At 33.8% G+C, this 17,933-nt stretch overlaps 2 protein-coding genes across 10 annotated transcripts; both read left to right on the forward strand.

The window, feature by feature from the left end:
• The first annotated feature begins 4,156 nt into the window (after nt 1-4,156).
• On the forward strand, nt 4,157-6,281 carry LOC107944493 (BAG-associated GRAM protein 1-like). 3 transcript variants are annotated; one of them, XR_001696225.2, is made up of 6 exons: nt 4,157-4,248; nt 4,356-4,807; nt 4,948-5,064; nt 5,349-5,378; nt 5,530-5,705; nt 5,788-6,281. XR_001696225.2 is itself a non-coding variant. In XM_016878314.2 (5 exons), exons 2-5 carry the CDS (start codon nt 4,559-4,561, stop codon nt 5,647-5,649), a joined length of 516 nt encoding a protein of 171 aa, XP_016733803.1. In that variant the 5' UTR covers nt 4,157-4,248; nt 4,356-4,558; the 3' UTR covers nt 5,650-6,281. The 3 variants fall into 3 exon arrangements, 2 of the variants coding, with proteins under 2 accessions (XP_016733803.1, XP_040955206.1); XM_016878314.2 differs by having other exon boundaries at nt 5,530-6,281; XM_041099272.1 differs by having other exon boundaries at nt 4,212-4,248; nt 4,424-4,807; nt 5,530-6,281.
• A 1,979-nt stretch (nt 6,282-8,260) lies between these two features.
• LOC107947520 (E4 SUMO-protein ligase PIAL2) lies at nt 8,261-16,747 on the forward strand. 7 transcript variants are annotated; one of them, XM_016882170.2, is made up of 17 exons: nt 8,301-8,563; nt 9,265-9,337; nt 9,545-9,610; nt 10,216-10,281; nt 10,506-10,588; nt 11,145-11,196; nt 11,276-11,347; nt 11,507-11,574; nt 11,671-11,719; nt 11,826-11,910; nt 11,991-12,095; nt 12,205-12,259; nt 13,854-13,905; nt 14,717-14,833; nt 14,914-15,163; nt 15,269-15,663; nt 15,798-16,747. In XM_016882170.2, exons 1-17 carry the CDS (start codon nt 8,403-8,405, stop codon nt 16,554-16,556), a joined length of 2,508 nt encoding a protein of 835 aa, XP_016737659.2. In that variant the 5' UTR covers nt 8,301-8,402; the 3' UTR covers nt 16,557-16,747. The 7 variants fall into 7 exon arrangements, with proteins under 7 accessions (XP_016737649.2, XP_016737659.2, XP_040955208.1 ...); XM_041099274.1 differs by having other exon boundaries at nt 15,804-16,747; XM_041099273.1 differs by having other exon boundaries at nt 12,208-12,259.
• Nucleotides 16,748-17,933: the final 1,186 nt, after the last annotated feature.

Consider the following 17,933-nt stretch of genomic DNA (forward strand, 5'->3'; position numbering starts at 1 on the left):
ATCTTGATAAATACAATAAAGCCTATTACTGTTATTGCTTTTATTAATACTGGAGAGCAGCAGAAACAATCATGAATCCAGAAATTTTACCATCAGAATGGTGGAAACCACACCTTTGTTATTTCAACTCTGTAGCAGGAAAAGTATTTGTAACATATTTGGTGCGCAAACCTATTAAAATTCAGTTTTTTCCAATATGTTCTGTGACTACAACAGTTTTAGGGTCAAAACTTCCTGGTAAAGATCTTGTTGTTGGTTTTGATCTCTATACAAAAGCCAAACAATTAAGAATCTTGCTTGAAGGACTAAGGTATAAACAAATGTTTAAACCTTTTGTCCAAATCCCTAAATTGTTCATAGTACACTCAGAAAAGATCTAAGAAGTTGTTGAAGAATTGAAGGAAAGATCTTGTGCAGACTTTCATTCAGAATTTCTTCAGAAATGTGAAAATCCATTATGGAAAAATTCTAAATTTTTTTATCGAACTTCCTTTTAAAAGGAACGAAGATATCAATCTTACCAGAGCTAGTCACACTGGAATGAATCCAAAACATCAGAAACTAGCAGAGGAAGAATGTCAGCAGTTGCAACAACAAGGATTGATTGAAGTTTCAAATTCACAATGGGCATGTGAAGCTTTTCATGTCAACAAAATATCAAAACAAGCGAGAGGAAAATTGAGGCTAGTAATTAATTATCAGCCTCTTAATCATTTTCTTCAAGATGATAAGTTTCCTTTGCCCAACAGAAATTTGCTATTCTCCAGTCTAGCAAAGGAAAAAGTTTTCTCCAAGTTTAATTTGAAAGCAAGATTTTGGCAGCTGGGTATAGATCTAGAAGACAGGCCTAAAACGGGTTTCTTCATCCCAAATAAACATTTTCAATGGACAGTAATGCCTTTTGGGCTTAAAACTGCTCCATCACTGTTTTAGAAGGCTATGATAAAGATTTTTCAGCCTATTATGGATCAATCCATGATTTATATAGATGATATCCTTCTTTACAACCCAGATCAAGAACAACATGCCAATCTCTTGGCTCGATTCAAGCAGAGAGTCCTTCAATATGGAATCATGCTATCAGAAAAGAAAATGCAGATTGATAGAGAAGAAATAGAATTCCTTGGTATGAATCTTAAAGATGGAAAATATCAGCCTGGTAAACATATTACAGAAGAATTGCAAAAATTTCCAGATAAAAATCTATCCAAGAAGCAAGTTCAACAATTCTTAGGAATTGTAAATTATCTCAGATATTTTATTCAAAAAATCTCTAAATTAACAAATCCTTTAAGAAAAATGTTGAAAAAAGATTCTCCTCCATGGAATGCCAGACAAACCCAAGCAGACAAAAAGTTGAAAGAAGAGCTACAGAATTTGCCTCATTTACAGATTCCATCAGAAGGCAAAAGAATCTTGCAGATAGACGCAAGTGATAAATACTGGGGAGCTGTACTTTTTGAAGAAAGAAATGATAAAAGACAGTTGTGTGGCTATAAAAGTGGAAGATTCACCAATGCTGAGATCCATTACCACTCCACTTTTAAAGAAATCCTTGCAGTAAAAAAAGGTATATCTAAATTTGAATTTCATCTTATAGGAAATCATTTTCTTGTTGAAATGGACATGTCCTCATTTTCTAAAATGCTAAAATTCAAACAAAAGGATATACCCCATCCTCAACTGCTTAGATGGTCAGAATGGTTTTCCAAATATTCTTTTGATGTTAAACACATTAAAGGAAAAACCAATGTTCTCGCTGATATTCTATCAAGACCCTCTGAAAATTTCATGATAAAGCCTTCACCATCAAAATCCAAGAAAATTCAACCTCCACCTTCTTCTTTTTCTATACCTGATCTTCCAAATTCACACCCAGAACATCCTCCAGAAGTGTTGAGTTTAATAATGGAAAAAATATTTCACAAGGAGGCCAGAAATATGATGCTTTCTTACCAGCTGAGTATCTTTCGAGATTTTGGCGGGTTATTTCTTAAACCATTGGGACTTCACCCAGAATATCCATTCATTCATCCACTTAAAATTCAATTCACTGAATTCCCTGATGTATTAAAATGGATGATGTGGTATTTGACACACCTGTTTCATATTGGGGTAGAATTCTTCATTGAAGATCTTTTACATTTTCTGACTGTGGCTGCCTAAGATGAAATTAGTCTGGAGATGAAAAATTTAGCCATTTTCTTCAAATGGTTTTATCCTTTAGAACAATGGATTGACATGATCATGAACGAGCAGCTCAAAGATACCAGGGCCCTATATATTGTGATTATTTTTTTACAAGCCTCAGTATTTTACACAAAACGGTTCAGCAATACAATTAGGCTCATTCCTTAGTGCTTGGATACATAGAACATATTTTTCAGAGGTTAGTTCAAATCCTTATAATTATAAGGATTTACAAAAATATTTGTGCCAGGTAAATAGAATTATTCCAGCAGATATATAGCCTCTATGAGATACATTAGCACCATGGGACATAAAGATTGAACAACCGACACCTTATCAAGAACAGTTGAATAAGGTATTAGAAGAATACCAGTCAAACATACCAGATCCAAAAGAATGGTCCCAAGACTATCCATGGTTTTCTAGCAATGCCATAGAAAGCACGCCAGCTTGGACTAATTCGCAGGAAAAGACATCAGCTATGGATGAGGAAGACAATTTTGACAACTTACGTGATGGTCTTGAACAATAGATTGAACAGATGGAGATAAAGTGCTACAAAGCTAAAGAAGAAAAAACAAAGATGATAGAAGAACTGAACCTCACTTCTGATATTAGCACAAACTATGAAAGTGACTAGACAAGATTAAATGTTTTACTATTTTGTATGAAAAGAATGTTTGTTTTTTATATGAGTCATGAAAGTAGGCTTGTTTCTTATGTAAAAGTATAAGTCAAAAAAGTAGGTTTAAAAGATTGAGTCAAAAAGTATATTTGTTTTTTATATGAGTCATACAAGTAGTTTATGTAAAAGAGATTCCTCCTTATCAGGTTTGTCTGTAAAAGTTAGGATAAGTCCATAAAACTTCTCTAGAAAAAGATTTTTCTTATATAAGGGGAAACAATCTTCAGTTGTAATCAATCGAGGATTCTTTAAATAAAATACGAGTGTGTTTTTAAAAAAAACATGTCTTTTTAAATATTTTCCGTTCTTTTTCTGATCAACATAGACCAATCTTTAAAAGAAAATCCCCCGTGAGTTTAATTGTATGCTCTGTGCTTGCCATACAATGGATCGTGCACAACATAAATTAAACTTAGACCAGGGGTGCTAATTGATATTGGATTTGAGGAAGTAGTCAGAATTAATGGTTTGACAACTAAAAGGCAGTGCGCGTTTTGTGGCCAAAGAGGAGAAATGCCTTATTTGTGGCATAGCATACTTGGGTTGAAGTCGAATTTTAATAAAATTTTAAGGTTGATTATTAGATTCGGGTTCTGTCTGACCCGAAAAATAGATTAAAATTTTCGTCTAAACTCAATCCAGATAAAAATATAAAAATTCAGACTTGATCTGTATTAATTTATTTTAATTTTATTTTTTATATAAAAAATTAAAAAATATAATATTCCAAATACAGTACAAATGTTAAAATAAATGTTTCCCAATAAATTGAAAATAAATTAAAAAAATATTTATACTTAAATAATAGTAAGTTAAGTAAAACTTCACAAGTAAATACTTTTAAAACAATAGCAAGATGATAGTGAAAATGATAGCAAAATAATGTCAAGAAATGAAAAACAGCAGCAAAACATAAAAAATTAACAATAACACCATGTTTGGTTGGGTGTATTGGCATAGCCATTACACCCCTAATCGTGGGCCCCACTCAATACATTGTTTGGTTGGGTGTATTAGCCTAATACGGGTCTATTCCATTACTGATCTAATCCCCAAATTCCACCGATTTCCAATCCCTTCCTTGTGCTCAGTTTAGGTCTGGATTGAGTTTTGGTCCCTGTTTTACCCTCCTGATTCACGCTTCTGTCTTACCCAAAATCCACCGTATTCTGTTTCTTCCTTCTACCTTTCTTCTCCACTCTCCTCACATTTCTGTCTTACCTTTCTATCTCCACCGATTCACGCTTTTACCTTTCTGTTTTACCTCTCTTTGGCGTTACAACTAGACTTTGAACACCAATCAGAAAGCAGCCTCCTTCTCACATTTTCTGTTCCTCTCTATCGGTGAAACTATGTTCTGTCCATTGGAACCGGTAAGGAAGATACAACCTTATTTTTTATTTAAAAATATGTTTTCCCAATGATTATTGGATTAAATTTCATCCTTTTAATAGTTTTGTTTCTTGGTTTGGAAATCTAGAAATTGGATTAAAGGAAACAATAGAACACGGGTCTTTCACTGATAATAGTCCTACCACTTTTGACAAGGCTGTTGAAGATTTTAAAGCAAGCAATGTTGTGAAGGCTATGAAAATTGATTCACAAGACAGTAGTGGTGATGATTCAGAAGAGAGTGAATGAAAATGATTTCCTACCATCTATCTTTCACATCTTAAGACTATCATGTGGTCATTAGCTCAATCTGAATTACTTCTTTTTGTTATCATATCAAAAGCTTTTCGTTTGATATCTCACTTATCATCAACTATTTTCATTGGATTTGCAAACTGGAGAGCTTTTACTAACAGGGGTATGAATGGATATGCTGGAGCTAATACTCGAAGAAGGATTTCTTCAGATAAACAAGGACCTACTGTGGTTCATCAAAAGCCAGGGCCTTTACAAACAATATTTAAGCTCCTTCCAGATGAGGCAAGTTTCTTAGATTGTATTTGTAAGTTTTATTTATAAATAAATTTGGCATGATATGGTTGTACTAACAAATAGGAGTTCTAGGTAATCCCTTTTAATCACTTCAGACCTTGGGTTATCTAACAGGCATTTTCTTTCAGGTTGTGGAGCATAGTTACTCATGTGCACTTGAGAGATCATTCTTGTACCATGGTCGTATGTATGTCTCCGCATGGCACATTTGTTTCCATTCTAATGTGTTCTCAAAACAAATGAAGGTTAGGTTGTAATTTTGGTTAATAATTTACCAAGGTTTAGCCTGTTGAATTTCAGTAACCCTGTCAAAATATATGCTGAATTAATGGCAATTTTACCTACAGTAGAATCCAGAGACATGTAAACTTTCACATTAAAATCTCCCCATCTTCCTTTTCTAAAGGCAAAAACAATTGAACTATATAAAGATAGTAAAAGAAATAGATTTGACACCTTCTATGGCATTATAAACCGAAAAGAGATGTTCAGTGTTTCAAATCTTAACAATCCTTTTTTTACATGACAGGTGGTGATACCATTTGGGGATATAGATGAGGTAAACTTTGTTCTTCTGATAAGTTAGTTAAAGTTAGTTCTGTGATATTAAAAAAAATTATTTTATAAATGTTACATGAATTGACTTGACCATGGTGGAGATTATTATTTTTAATTTGTTTATGCTTATAATTTTCATTTGGTTTATGCAGATTCGTAGAAGTCAGCATGCATTCATTAATCCTGCAATAACAATTATTCTTCGCATGGGGGCTGGTGGGCATGGTGTACCATGCAATAACAATTATTTTGGAACCGGAACCATGCATTAAGAGCATTACAGCGCGCATCAAAGAACTACCATACAATGTTGGAAGCTGAAAAGAAGGTTTTCTTGCCTTTGCTCTATGATTTGTGAATTAACTTTTGTTGAACTGTAGTCTTGATTATTATTATTTTGATATGATCAGAGGCATTAGTTTTCTTCACATCCATAGAAACAGCAAAATTTGGTAGCTGAAAGCTTTTCTTACTGCCAAAGAAGGGGCATTTACTTTCCATTTAGTATTAATTTTGCTATAATCTTGTTGACATTGTCTGGGAGCTGGTAAAGATGACAGGATATTGGAAAATGTTAGTGCAGTAAATAGTTATTTCTTGGCCAAGGAGTAGGAAAATGTTGGATTATACATTGAGTTGGATTAAAAATGTAAAGAAGCAAGAACATATTGGGAATAAGTGGATGGAAAGATTGTGAAAGCTGAATTTTATAAGATTTCCTTTTCTAAATGATGAAGTATAGTTTTTCGGGGGCACTCTTTGAACCTGTGAGGTGCTCAATGATGTATTTCAACTACTCAGGAGTCTGGAATAGGAAGTGATATGGTTGGACCAATGAGAATGTGATGGGTGAATACATTTGTCTGTGAACTCAAATATAATGAAAGCTTATTTGTTGTTGCTATTGCTATTTGCTTTTGTGGTAGCAAATTTATGTTTAAAGTAAAAGCTAGAGAAATGATGTATGGATATAAACTAAAACTATGTGAAGGTTTGAGCTTCCAAGTAACTTAGAGATTGCTGAACTTTCAAAAAAATATATTTTTAACTGATTATTTTTTGGTTGAATTAGTTTGTTGTAATGATTATTGGAGCGCTACACGGAAAGATCCTTTTTGTAGGGCATACCTATATAGGTGTAGCAATTTCTTCAAGGTATTTCATTATTTAGCTTAGCAAATATAAAATGTTGTGTAGATAATTGTCAGTGATGCATATACTGGTAGGACAAAACTGAGACCATTTGATTTATAATAATGCCTTTGTTTCAAATATTTCCTCCTTAGTGATTATAGTGAGGGGCATATTTGTTGTCAATGTCCAGCTTTGATGCAACATGCTAATGTGGAAAATAAATAAAACAAAGAGGACATATGATAGGGCACTATGTGAAGATTGTTTTAAAAAGTATGATCTAGATGTAAGATATGTTTTTTTTAATAGCTGCCATATCTTCCTTTACTAACTCAACTTTGTTGTTTAAATCAGTTTATTGCCCAATTGTTCAATTAAGAAAAATAATGTGCTATGTTAGTGCTGAGGCAATGGGATGTCGTCCATATACTTTGGGTGGAATTGCAATAATAATTTTATGGCTGCTATAGTAGTTTGTATTGATGATCTTTTGTAAACAAGAGTGTTTATAATTTTTTCCCCACAGAATGAATGATGTTATTTGTAAACAAAAGCAGTCCTCAAAAATCTTCTCCCAAATTTTTTGTGCCATTAATATAAATATATACCGGTTAATGTGGTATATTAATATATAAAAGGAAATGAGTATATAAATTCATATAAGAATATTGTCAACAAAATAGATATACTTAATACACTAAACCAAATCCTCATTCTTTATTTTATTTGTTTTAAACTTAGGTTACCTTAATTAAACTAATTTTATATGTAATAATTAAATTATATGTAATAATTATTATTTTAAATTATACAAATTCATAAAATATAATTTATTAGTTATAATTATTTTAAATTTTATTAAATCATATATTTTAATTAAAATATATTTAATATTAATTATTTCAAATTTTCTTTTATAGTATCATATATTATGATTTGAGTAAATTCATATAAGACTATTAATTATTAAGAATTTTATTAAATTATATATTTTAATTATAATATATTTAATAATTATTATTTTAATTTATATTTTACAGTATCATATATTATGATTTGAGTAAATTCATATAAGAATATTAATTATTAAGAATTTTATTAAATTATATATTTTAATTAAAATATATTTAATAATAATTATGTTTAAATATGATTAAATTATTTATTATTGATATTAATAATCTTATTAAAATTTAAATAAAATAATTTACCAAAACAAATTTCTGCTAATTATTAAGAATTTTATTAAATTATATATTTTAATTAAAATATATTAAATAATAATTATGTTTAAATATGATTAAATTATTTATTTTTGATAATAAATAATCTTATTAAAATTTAAATAACAATAACAATAATCATTTACCAAAACAAATTTATGCTAAGGGTATTCTGGTCATTTTAGTTTTCTCCATTATGCTATTACACCTCTATTACATTCAACCAAACACAGTTTTACTATTACGCCTCTATTCCATTACATTCAACCAAACAGTTGATTTGCTATTACACATCTATTCCATTACACCTCTAATCCAATACACCTCTAATCCAATACAGCGAACCAAACGTGCCCTAAGTTTTTTTTATTGAAAATTTGGGTTGAGCTGAATTTGAACCAAAAGCCTTACCCAAAATACCTATTTTTTAAATCACCCTTTTATTTACTTTTCAAATTCATTTTTTGAATATATATTTTTAATAAAATCCTTTTATTTTTGGGCGAGCCCTTCGAGCCAGCGGCTCAGGACATACAACTCTACCTATATATAATAATATTTTATCCCGATGGATCCAAATTCAAAATTCGATTGAGAGAAGCGAACATAAGAAGCTGTTTAGTTCTTCTTTTCACTTTTTCCGTCGGTACCCTTGGGAGAACAGACAAATGACGGCGGTCCCGCCGGTGGCCTCGGGGCAGCCAATATCGGCGTCTGTGGTGAATTCGTTTCGAGTGGCGGCCGTAGCTGAGCGCTTGGCTACTCATACTCAGCCTGGTAGACAGCCTCAAAGCTCGGAGTTCTTCAGCCTGTGCCTCTCTCTCGCCAGGCACGTTTCTTATTTATATTAACATATATATTTTTTGTCCTACCAAAAAAGGATGCTTCCATATCTTTACATTGTTGTCTGTTGCTTGATTTTGCTTTCGTTAACTGTCGAACACGGGTATGCCTGTTCTAATTTTATAAGTTCTTCATATATTTGGGAATGATACCCATATTTGCATCTGAGTGTACTCGGATTAAAATGTTCAATATGGATGTTTTAGAGAAAATAAAACTCCGGGTAACTTAGGTTTTAATTTGTGCAATTTAGTGAAGTTTGGTTAGAGATTCAATTATTTTGGTTTTGAAGTTGCGTGTTTTCTTGAACGAATGTGGACTGTAATTTATCATTTCAGATCTCTTTTCATCCCTAAAAGTGCTTTAATTTTCCATTTTTTATTGTGTGTTTTCAAAAAAAAAAAAAAAAGAAGGTTCTTGAGAGTTGTGTTTTCGCATTTGGTTTGTAAGCTATGCGTGAGTGGTGATTATGGACTAGGAGAATTTAAGCTTTGATGTTTTTCTTTTGTTCAAATATTGAAAATGGAGTTTATTTTTGCATTAGTGATTGTTTCAATTTTGTTTTGAATTTAGCTCTGTATGTGAGTTCATGCCTTGTTCCACTGTCCCATATTATTTGATTCCACTTGAATACGATTTGATATATTCTTACTTTTGATTTCATAATTATTTGTTTGAATTGTGCAGAGGCATTGATTATGCAATTGCCAACAATGAGGTTCCTGCTAAAGCGCAAGAATTACCTCTATTGTTGAAGCAGGTATGGCTTAAGTTGTACTCCCGCAGATGTTATTAGTTAATTATATTGACCTTTACCTATTTTTGTTGCAAGCACCACTTGTAGATTTTTTTACTCCTTCCATCTGATGATAACTGTTCTCATATCAGCTACAAACGGAATTGGAGTATTATGTTTATGTCTTTGCAAATAATATGTATATCACCTATATGTTTCTCTGCTTTATAGATATGTCAACACAGAAATGACCTCTTCTTACAAGCAGCTATTATGGTGTTGATGATATCAGTAAAGGTACTTCTGAATACTTTCATCTAGATAGATCCCTGTTGTCTAGTTGTGTGATCACCTGAACCTCATCAGTACCTTAAATTGTTGTCTACATCTGTGTATTTGTTGCACATTGGAGCTACTTTGATCTGAAGTTTATTCCTTTGATAGTTGTATTTAACATTGCACTTAGCCAACAATATAGTATAGTATCCTCTGTATTTGTTTTTTTTCCCCATATCGTTGGTTCCTGCAATTTAAAGCAAGATAGGATGCCTGATTTAGCTGACTTGTTTGGTTTTAACTTTTTCTTTCTCAGAATTCTGGTGTGTCATGTATTATAGATTTATAGTATTTTTAGATGTTCACATCAATTGAGCTTTCTTCTATTAAAAATTTGTGTTGCTTGTGTATGAATGGCTGCATGCCTGTATTTGCATATGGTATCTAAGTTTAGTGGAAGATTATTCTACTTGATTTTCCTTAAATCCTATCTTAAGTATTTTCTCATGTCACTTAACATGTCATTATTTTTTCAACACCTAGTGATCTATTAACATGTCTTGAACTAACGACTATCTATTTAAAACTGAAGATAACTTCTTGATGACTTTTTATGTACATGATAGAATGCCTGTAAAATGAGCTGGTTCTCGGATGGAGAGAGTCGAGAACTTTTAACTCTTGCCAATGAGGTTTGATTCCTAGCTAATGCTTTTGTTCTCTCTCTTTCTATTTGTCTGTTGACTGTTAGTTTTTTAATTTTGCTGCGTAATACATGGTTTCTGCCTGAGCCATTGTAGAAGTTTGAACCTCTCACCTTGGGCCCTATAAACACTTCTTTACCCAGTTGGTGGCAACTCCCTTTATTGATATGTAACCGTTTGTGTTGCTAATTGTAGTTTCTCTGCATATCTAGGTGGGCAGTTGCTTTTGCATCCCAGGCGTTATTAACAATGAACTGGATGGTTCACTTTCAACTATTTTGGAAGTTATGTCAAGGTAGGCACTTTTATTGTTCATATTTATTTGCATGAACAATGATATTTTTATTTCCATGTTTAATGTTTTGGTCGAAATGATACTTGCCTAGAAATGATGAGTTCCAGTTTGGGCACAATAGGAAAGTACATTAATTTTAAATTCTAGTTTCTGTCCAAGAAATTTGACTTGGATATCATGTGGTGATACTGGCATGATATGTAGCTGAAGCCAAGTTTCCTCTTTGGTTTTTCTCTCCGTCTTTCCTTATTGCCATGAGCATGGTAGGTGCCATTATTGTTTTAATAATTATACAATAGCATTTTATGCCATTGTTGTCTGTTGAATCTGTAGTGGTGTTTTTAATATAGGTATACTTGCTTGTATTTGTATACATATGTGCTCCAGCTGTGGGTAAAGAAGTGTTAGGTTGCCCATTGCCAATCTCCTAAAGTTTCATTTGTTGCTTGTCACACTCACTCGTTATAAGAACATCTCTTTAGATTTGGATGTTTAAGTTTTATATTTTTTACTGCTACTGTTTCTTAATGATTAGATAATAAACCTACCTTTTCAGGTTCTATCCATTAATGAAGATGGGGCAGATACTTGCTTCTCTTGAAGCTAAGGTATTTTCTTCAATCATTTTAGACAGTATTGTTATAATACTTATTTAGCATGTTTTAATCTTGTTTGTTTGCATTGTAGCCTGGATACGGGGCGCTCGTGGTTGATTTCCATATATCAAAGAATATGACACACTCTCCTCAGGAGAAAATTGTAACCACTTTACTATCTAATTGATACAGCCAGTTATTGGATTTTCCTTACTTGACTATTTGCTGTTTCTGCAGTTCTTTTCCTTGAGATTAAAATTGAAAACATTGATTGTTGAAATTTTCCTGTCTCACTCTATTTTCCCTTCTGTTTCTCTTGCAGAGGTTATTTGTAGCTCAAAAAGATAACGTAGAGACATCTGCTTGCATTATAAGTCCACAACTAGTGAGGTATGAATTGTTTTCTGTTACCCTTTCCTCTCTTTTTAATGTTTCATTGCTCACGTTGGATCTTTTCTGATTTATATATTTTTTGAACTTCTGCAGCTTTCTGTTAAATGGAAAGGGAGTGGAGAGAAGAACAAATGTTTTAATGGTTCACTTTCTGTTCCATTATTTTATTTATTGATTATTTTTGTGTAAAGACTGATATAGATGCAGATTCTGTCATCAATGCTTTACTTCTCCGTCTTCTGTATCAGGATATGGGACCTCAGATGCCAACAAATGTGACTGCAATGTTGAAATATGGGACTAATCTTCTCCAAGCTGTGGGCCAGTTTAGCGGTATGACATGAGCATGTCCTTTTTTTTCCCCTAAACATCCTAATTTTATCGAGCTTGCTGACAGACTAATATTGTAAAAGGTCATTATCTCATTGTTGTTGCCTTCATGGGTATGGAGGAGTCATCACCTGACGCTTCCACACTGCCAGATTATGTTCAGTCTGGTGATTTTGCACCAGATTCAGGTATGCATGAGTACAAATAATAGAGAAATTATGTTCCATCCCAATGATGATTTCATCCTGTTATGATGAGTTTTGGGTTGTTTTTTTGTTTGCTCTTCTTTTGGTACAGAAGATTCTGATTTAATTGAAGGGCCATCACGGATCTCACTCAAGTGTCCCATAAGGTAAGCCACGCTAGTTTTTCCCTTGTTATACTGGAATTTTCCCTTCGTGCAATTGCACATGAATCATTCTACACCAGTAACATCTAAAGCCCCTATCTAACTATTATCTCAAAGGACACTTGCTCGCTCCTAGTTTTACTACAAAATATTCCCCATGGACCATCCATAATGGTAGTGAACATTTAATTGCAATTTGGAAGTGATATAGTTAACATATAATTAAAAACCTATTGAAATTAAAATTTTCTGATCGTAAGAATCTAATCTAGCTAAACAATGTAGTAAACAATTTTTATTAAAGGTTATATGAACAATTTCTTGGAGGAAGTAAAAGGAATCAAAATAAAATGGAAGAAGTAACTAGAATATTTTGTCACTTTTTTTTTTGACAAAAAGAGGCACATAATTCCTAATGAAAGAAAATATAAGAAATTATTATAGGAACTAACTTGTTATAATTCTTTCTTATTCCTTTCCTTTTGTCTATTGTCTTTCATCTTTTTCTTTCCTCTCTCCTCATTTGCACAGTACATTTTCCAGAAAAAATGGCTGCAACTGAAACCCAATGTCTAACCAACTTGCAGACCACCTGAGATAAATTTCTAACAAAAAGAACAGAAAGTACATGAATTAACAAAATTATAACGTTTGACTGCAAACAATAACTTAAACCTTACAAAATTTCACAGTAAGAACCCTAAAAGGGTCTATCTTAAAAAGCTTGACCTAGGTCAGATTTCTTCTCATTTTGTGTCTATTAGGTTGTACATGCTAAGAGTGAAAGCCAGTACTCTAGTAAATTGGTTGCTGCCCCAAGTGATTCAATTCAATCCCTTCAACAACACATTAAGCACCAAAGCCATTACACCATCACTTTCATTGAGACTTTTTTGTTGTTAGTCTCTAAATTGTTCACCTTGATACAAAAACGGATGAAAGGAAGGATGGGTGATATAGATGGAGGCGGGTCAGGATGTAGAAACTGGAAAGAGAGAATCGATGGCTGTGGCTAGGGGGTGGGGGGGGCAGAGAGAGAGGAATATATGACAATCTAGGATTTTAATCTTTGTTAACTCTTTCATAACAACTTTGGATGGTGGTAGGGGGAAATAATGCAATTGGTTAGATTATTGGTTTTAAATGAAATTTTAAAAGCATTACCACAGAGCATGGAAATTTATCGTAATTCATATATTTTGTTACTGGGGCAGAGGGCTTTCTATCAATATGATCAAAATAAATGTCATGGTTGATAGTTGCACATGCCGTTTATTAATGCCCTCTCTCTCTCTAGATGTAAAAGTTGAAAACATATTTGAAATGTTGGTCTCATCTTTTACCTTATTTTGCATTTATGTAATTATATCCTACTGTTTTTCTGTCTTCCCGAAATTTTGAGTGCATCAAATTCATTACTTCTTTCTTCATTATTCTATTTTGGTTCTGGTGTTCTTTGGATTTTTTTTTTTAATCTTTATAAGCGGTTCATGAAATTTGTTTTTCTTGAGGACAAAGAGCTGCTAATTCATCTTAACATTATAATTCAATTTACATACTGAAGTTCTGTTAATTGACTCTCTTTATCTTCCAACAGCCGAACACGCATCAAAACTCCTGTCAAAGGGCATGCATGTAAGCATCTTCAGGTGAGTTTTTCTTGAGGTGTTTTGCATGTTGTGGCACTTGTTGAAGAAATTTTATATTAGTTTCCCTAATTGTTCACTAAATTCTGAATTCCTTTTGGTGAATGTTAATCCTTAAGGTTAATCCTTTAAAACTTTTGCTTTGATTCCTCTGCCTGCCAACTTTTATCATTGTCGCATTGCTTTAATTTTTTCCTGTTCTCAAATTGAAAAGCCTGGTTTAAAATCTATACTTGTAATGTAAAGTTGGTTCTTAGTTTTTTTTTTTTTTTTGTTAAAATATGGCATAAGTCCCTATACTCTTTACAAATTTGGAATTTAGTCCCTGTACTTTTGTTTTTAGGAATTTAGTCTTTATACTTTTCAGATCTCAAAATTCAGGTTCAATTGTTACCATTATTAAAATTATTTTGTTAAATTCATATTCATTACAAGGTCATTTTTTTTATTTACATGGCTACCAAGTGAGTATTTTTTAATTTCAAAATGTTACATCAACAAATTTAACCGAAAAAAATTTAACTGTGTTAACAGTTGAACTTGAATTTTGAAATCTGAAAAGTGAGGGACTAAATTCTTGGAAATATAAGTATGGGGACTAAATTCTAAATTTATGAAGGGTACAGGGACTTATGGAATATTATAACCTTTTTTTCCTCTCTTTTTTTGGTTGAGAGGGGACTTCACAGGGTTCTAAATTACTATAATATATTAATTAGATAAATACGTTACTTCAAGAAAAGTCTTGTTGCTATTCACACGGTGATCTAACTCTTGTTCCTTCTGTTTATAATGTTAATTTGATTTGCTGTAGTGCTTTGATTTCAATAACTATGTTAACATAAACTCTAGAAGACCATCCTGGCGCTGCCCACATTGCAATCAACATGTATGCTACACTAACATCCGCGTTGATCAAAATATGGTTAAGGCAAGTTGCTACAGAGTTTTCTTTGCTCTTCTGTAATCTCTTCTTGTTTCACTTATTTTAAAGCTTTGGTCTGTTATCAGGTGCTGAAAGAGGTAGCAGAGGATGTGTCTGATGTGATCATCTCTGCAGATGGATCATGGAAAGCCGTGATGGAAAATGATGATGACGTAGATGAGTTGCATGGTAATACCCTTAATTGCCAAAAAGATGGGTCTGAGCGGCCAGAATCTGCTACGGGCGTTCCCATGGTTCTGGATCTTACTCAGACTGTGGATGCAATGGAAACTATCGAAACTGAAGACAGGAAGCCTCCTGTGGCTACTCTTGAAAGTTTGTCTGCTGCTCCAAATTTAACCCTAACACCGGAATTGATTAATTTAGCTGGAGCTAATCAAAATGTTATGGACGATGATTTTTGGTCTGTACTTTACTCAGGTCATGGGTCTGGCACCTCTACTTCTAGGACAGATACCCAAGTTGGTGGCACTGAGTCTACGCGAAATTTTACAGTATCACCAGTATTTTCTGATGCTGTCTCTCCAGCACTCAATCGAGCTGATGCTCATGGTAATGCTAATCTTGCAACACCTGGGATTCAAAATCAAGTTGCTACTACAAATAATTTGCCGTTACATCCTTCACAAGTGACAAATTCAATGTCAAATCATGAATATGGAAGTTTGCAGAACATACCTAGACATGTAAGCAGATCATCAATTGCAGTTCAGGCCCTCCCAGCAATGTCTCAGACTCAGACACCAACACAACAGAGATCAAGTAATAGTGTGAATACTAAGAACACAACCAGCTCTGCGCGTATTCCACATCAGGTGCTAGATATGGCTTCATTTTCATTTTACCATCACTCAGTTTTGTTACATTATTATTGTCGTCGTTATTATGTATTTGCACTTGTTTATGCACTCTTTCCAGGATTTCATGCTGGATTTTGTTTAATTTCTAGATGCAGAGTAGGATTCAGCAAGAACGATCATTTGTTCCTGCCCGGCCAGTTCAACAAGTTGGTGCTGCAGCTCCAAGTCAACTCCCTGGTCCATACAGACCTCCTGGGTTTCGGGCTGAATACCAGAACCCACACCTGCAGCAAGCACTGAACACGAGGTTGTCCCAACCCAGGAGCCCATCTCCAGGCCTGATTCGGTCACCATCTCCTATACTACGGGCACAGGCTCAACAAGGAGCTGCACAAGTTGGGGTAGGCTACACAGCAGGCAATGTGAATAGCAATCCTACCAGATTTATGGCTGCTTCCCAGAGAACCACCCAAATGGCTAGACAGCCACCGATGGTGGCAGTTCAAACTCAAACACCAAGAGCAGCATCTTCTTATCCTGGAAATGTTGATGGGAGTAGGGCTTCAGCCGTGGAGCAGAGATTGAACATGGGTGGAGTAGCACCTGCAGCTTCAAGACCTGATACGTCAGCTGATTTGGCATCTGAGCAGAACTGGCGACCTACAGGACGAATGCGTGGAAGCCTCACAGGTCGAGTATATTCTGAATCTCTTAGCCAGATGATGATTCAACCCACCCAGTCAACACAAGCTGCGAGGCCACAAACAAATATAACATCTCCACCTAGTGTTCCACCACATCTGCAGGCGTTTCTTGCAAATAGCAGGAATCCTGTTACCCCTCAAATGCGAAACAATGCAACAACTGAAACCACAGCCACAAATGGTGGTTCGGGTCCTGCCAGATAGGTCTAGTGGGATGCATTAGTCTTGACTTAGCTGTATGTAGGAGTAATGAATATGATGAAGCTGTAAATACAAATATTTATGTCCAATTTTGTGCATCACTGATATTGTTGTACAGTTCCTCCCTGGGCTTAGAGTGAGAGTTCAGCTTCCCCTGTATTTGGTTTTAATCAAGTCTAGATTTTTAAGCTTTATCAGCTTCTGTTTTCTTGGTCTGTGAATTTTGCATTTTGTGAATAGTGTCTGTGTACTTGTTGCAGATACAATTCCAGTTGGTAAATTATCATGTTGGTTTGAGCTTAAAATTAAACTTAATAATTTGTATGTGAACTATGGGCATTTAGGGCCAGCACGTCTGGGACCTGGGTTGGTAGTACATTCTTTAATTAGACCAGCCCAATCATGATGATAACCCGAAAGCCCCACTGGGTTTGACCCGTACAAAGAGGTTCATTAAAGGATTGCCATTTTTCTTTATAAATATTTTATGAAAGTTACGGGTAAATTAAAGAAATAAGTTGAATTTTTTTTAATTAGGGTTTAGGGTTGCCTTTTTAAAAAATAAGGAAGTAGGTCAATTTTGGAGAAAGAAGAAAAGCGTGCCTTCCTCCAATGATCAACTCCAACGACTTTTTGAATGTTGGTTGGCAACGGTAAAGGCTAACGACCATTTTTTTAATAAATATTATCAAAATTTTCATCCATTTCACTCAAATCTAATTATCTTAATTCTTTCTAAACTCTCAACTCTCTATATCATCTCCAGTTTTGCAAGTTTTGCTGTGAATTTTTCGATACGCTCGTTTAAGAACAATTTTTTTAAATTATTTTGTATTTTATAAGGTTCGATTAAATATTCACGAATAACAACCTCTTTGATTTGTTCGGACGACAAGCACATTTCTACCGCTCAAGCGATAATGGTAAGACAAAATTCTAAATTTCGTTATTTTCAATCAAGTTAAATTTAAAGCTTTTATTTTTAAAATATTTTAAATTAATTTTTTTCGATACAAATAGGTGAATGATTGTGTTTTGAAGGGGTTCATACATAATTTTTCAAATGGCCCAATCACCAAAATTTGTGGTTACTTGCAAGATGCAGGATTCTTGTATGTGTTTTGTACGCTTGGGGGCTGCAAACTCAATCCTACATTCATCAGCGCGTTGATGGAAACATGGAGGCCTGAGAAACACGCTTTCCATCTTCCATGCAGAAATCGTACAATCACACTATAAAACGTAGCATTACAAGTGGGTTTACCGGTGGATGGGTTAGTCATCATGAGGTCTGTGATCGTTCCCGGTAAAAAGGACCTTTGCGCAATATTTTTGGGGAAGGTCCTAAACAAGTTTGAAGGTGGCCGGCTATCGATGAAT

Source organism: Gossypium hirsutum, chromosome D08 (genome assembly GCF_007990345.1).
Source record: "Gossypium hirsutum isolate 1008001.06 chromosome D08, Gossypium_hirsutum_v2.1, whole genome shotgun sequence".
NCBI lineage: Eukaryota > Viridiplantae > Streptophyta > Magnoliopsida > Malvales > Malvaceae > Gossypium > Gossypium hirsutum.

What these genes read in the sequence shown, in the direction of transcription:
- LOC107944493 (XM_016878314.2), top strand. Translation starts at nt 4,559, where the DNA reads ATGTGGTCATTAGCTCAATCTGAATTACTTCTTTTTGTTATCATATCA. An exon ending in TTAAGCTCCTTCCAGATGAG is followed by an intron (nt 4,808 to 4,947) that starts GCAAGTTTCTTA and finishes ATTTTCTTTCAG; the next exon opens with GTTGTGGAGCATAGTTACTC. An exon ending in CATTTGGGGATATAGATGAG is followed by an intron (nt 5,379 to 5,529) that starts GTAAACTTTGTT and finishes TGGTTTATGCAG; the next exon opens with ATTCGTAGAAGTCAGCATGC.
- LOC107947520 (XM_016882151.2), top strand. Translation starts at nt 8,403, where the DNA reads ATGACGGCGGTCCCGCCGGTGGCCTCGGGGCAGCCAATATCGGCGTCT. An exon ending in ATAAGTCCACAACTAGTGAG is followed by an intron (nt 11,575 to 11,670) that starts GTATGAATTGTT and finishes GAACTTCTGCAG; the next exon opens with CTTTCTGTTAAATGGAAAGG. An exon ending in ATGCATGTAAGCATCTTCAG is followed by an intron (nt 13,906 to 14,716) that starts GTGAGTTTTTCT and finishes GATTTGCTGTAG; the next exon opens with TGCTTTGATTTCAATAACTA.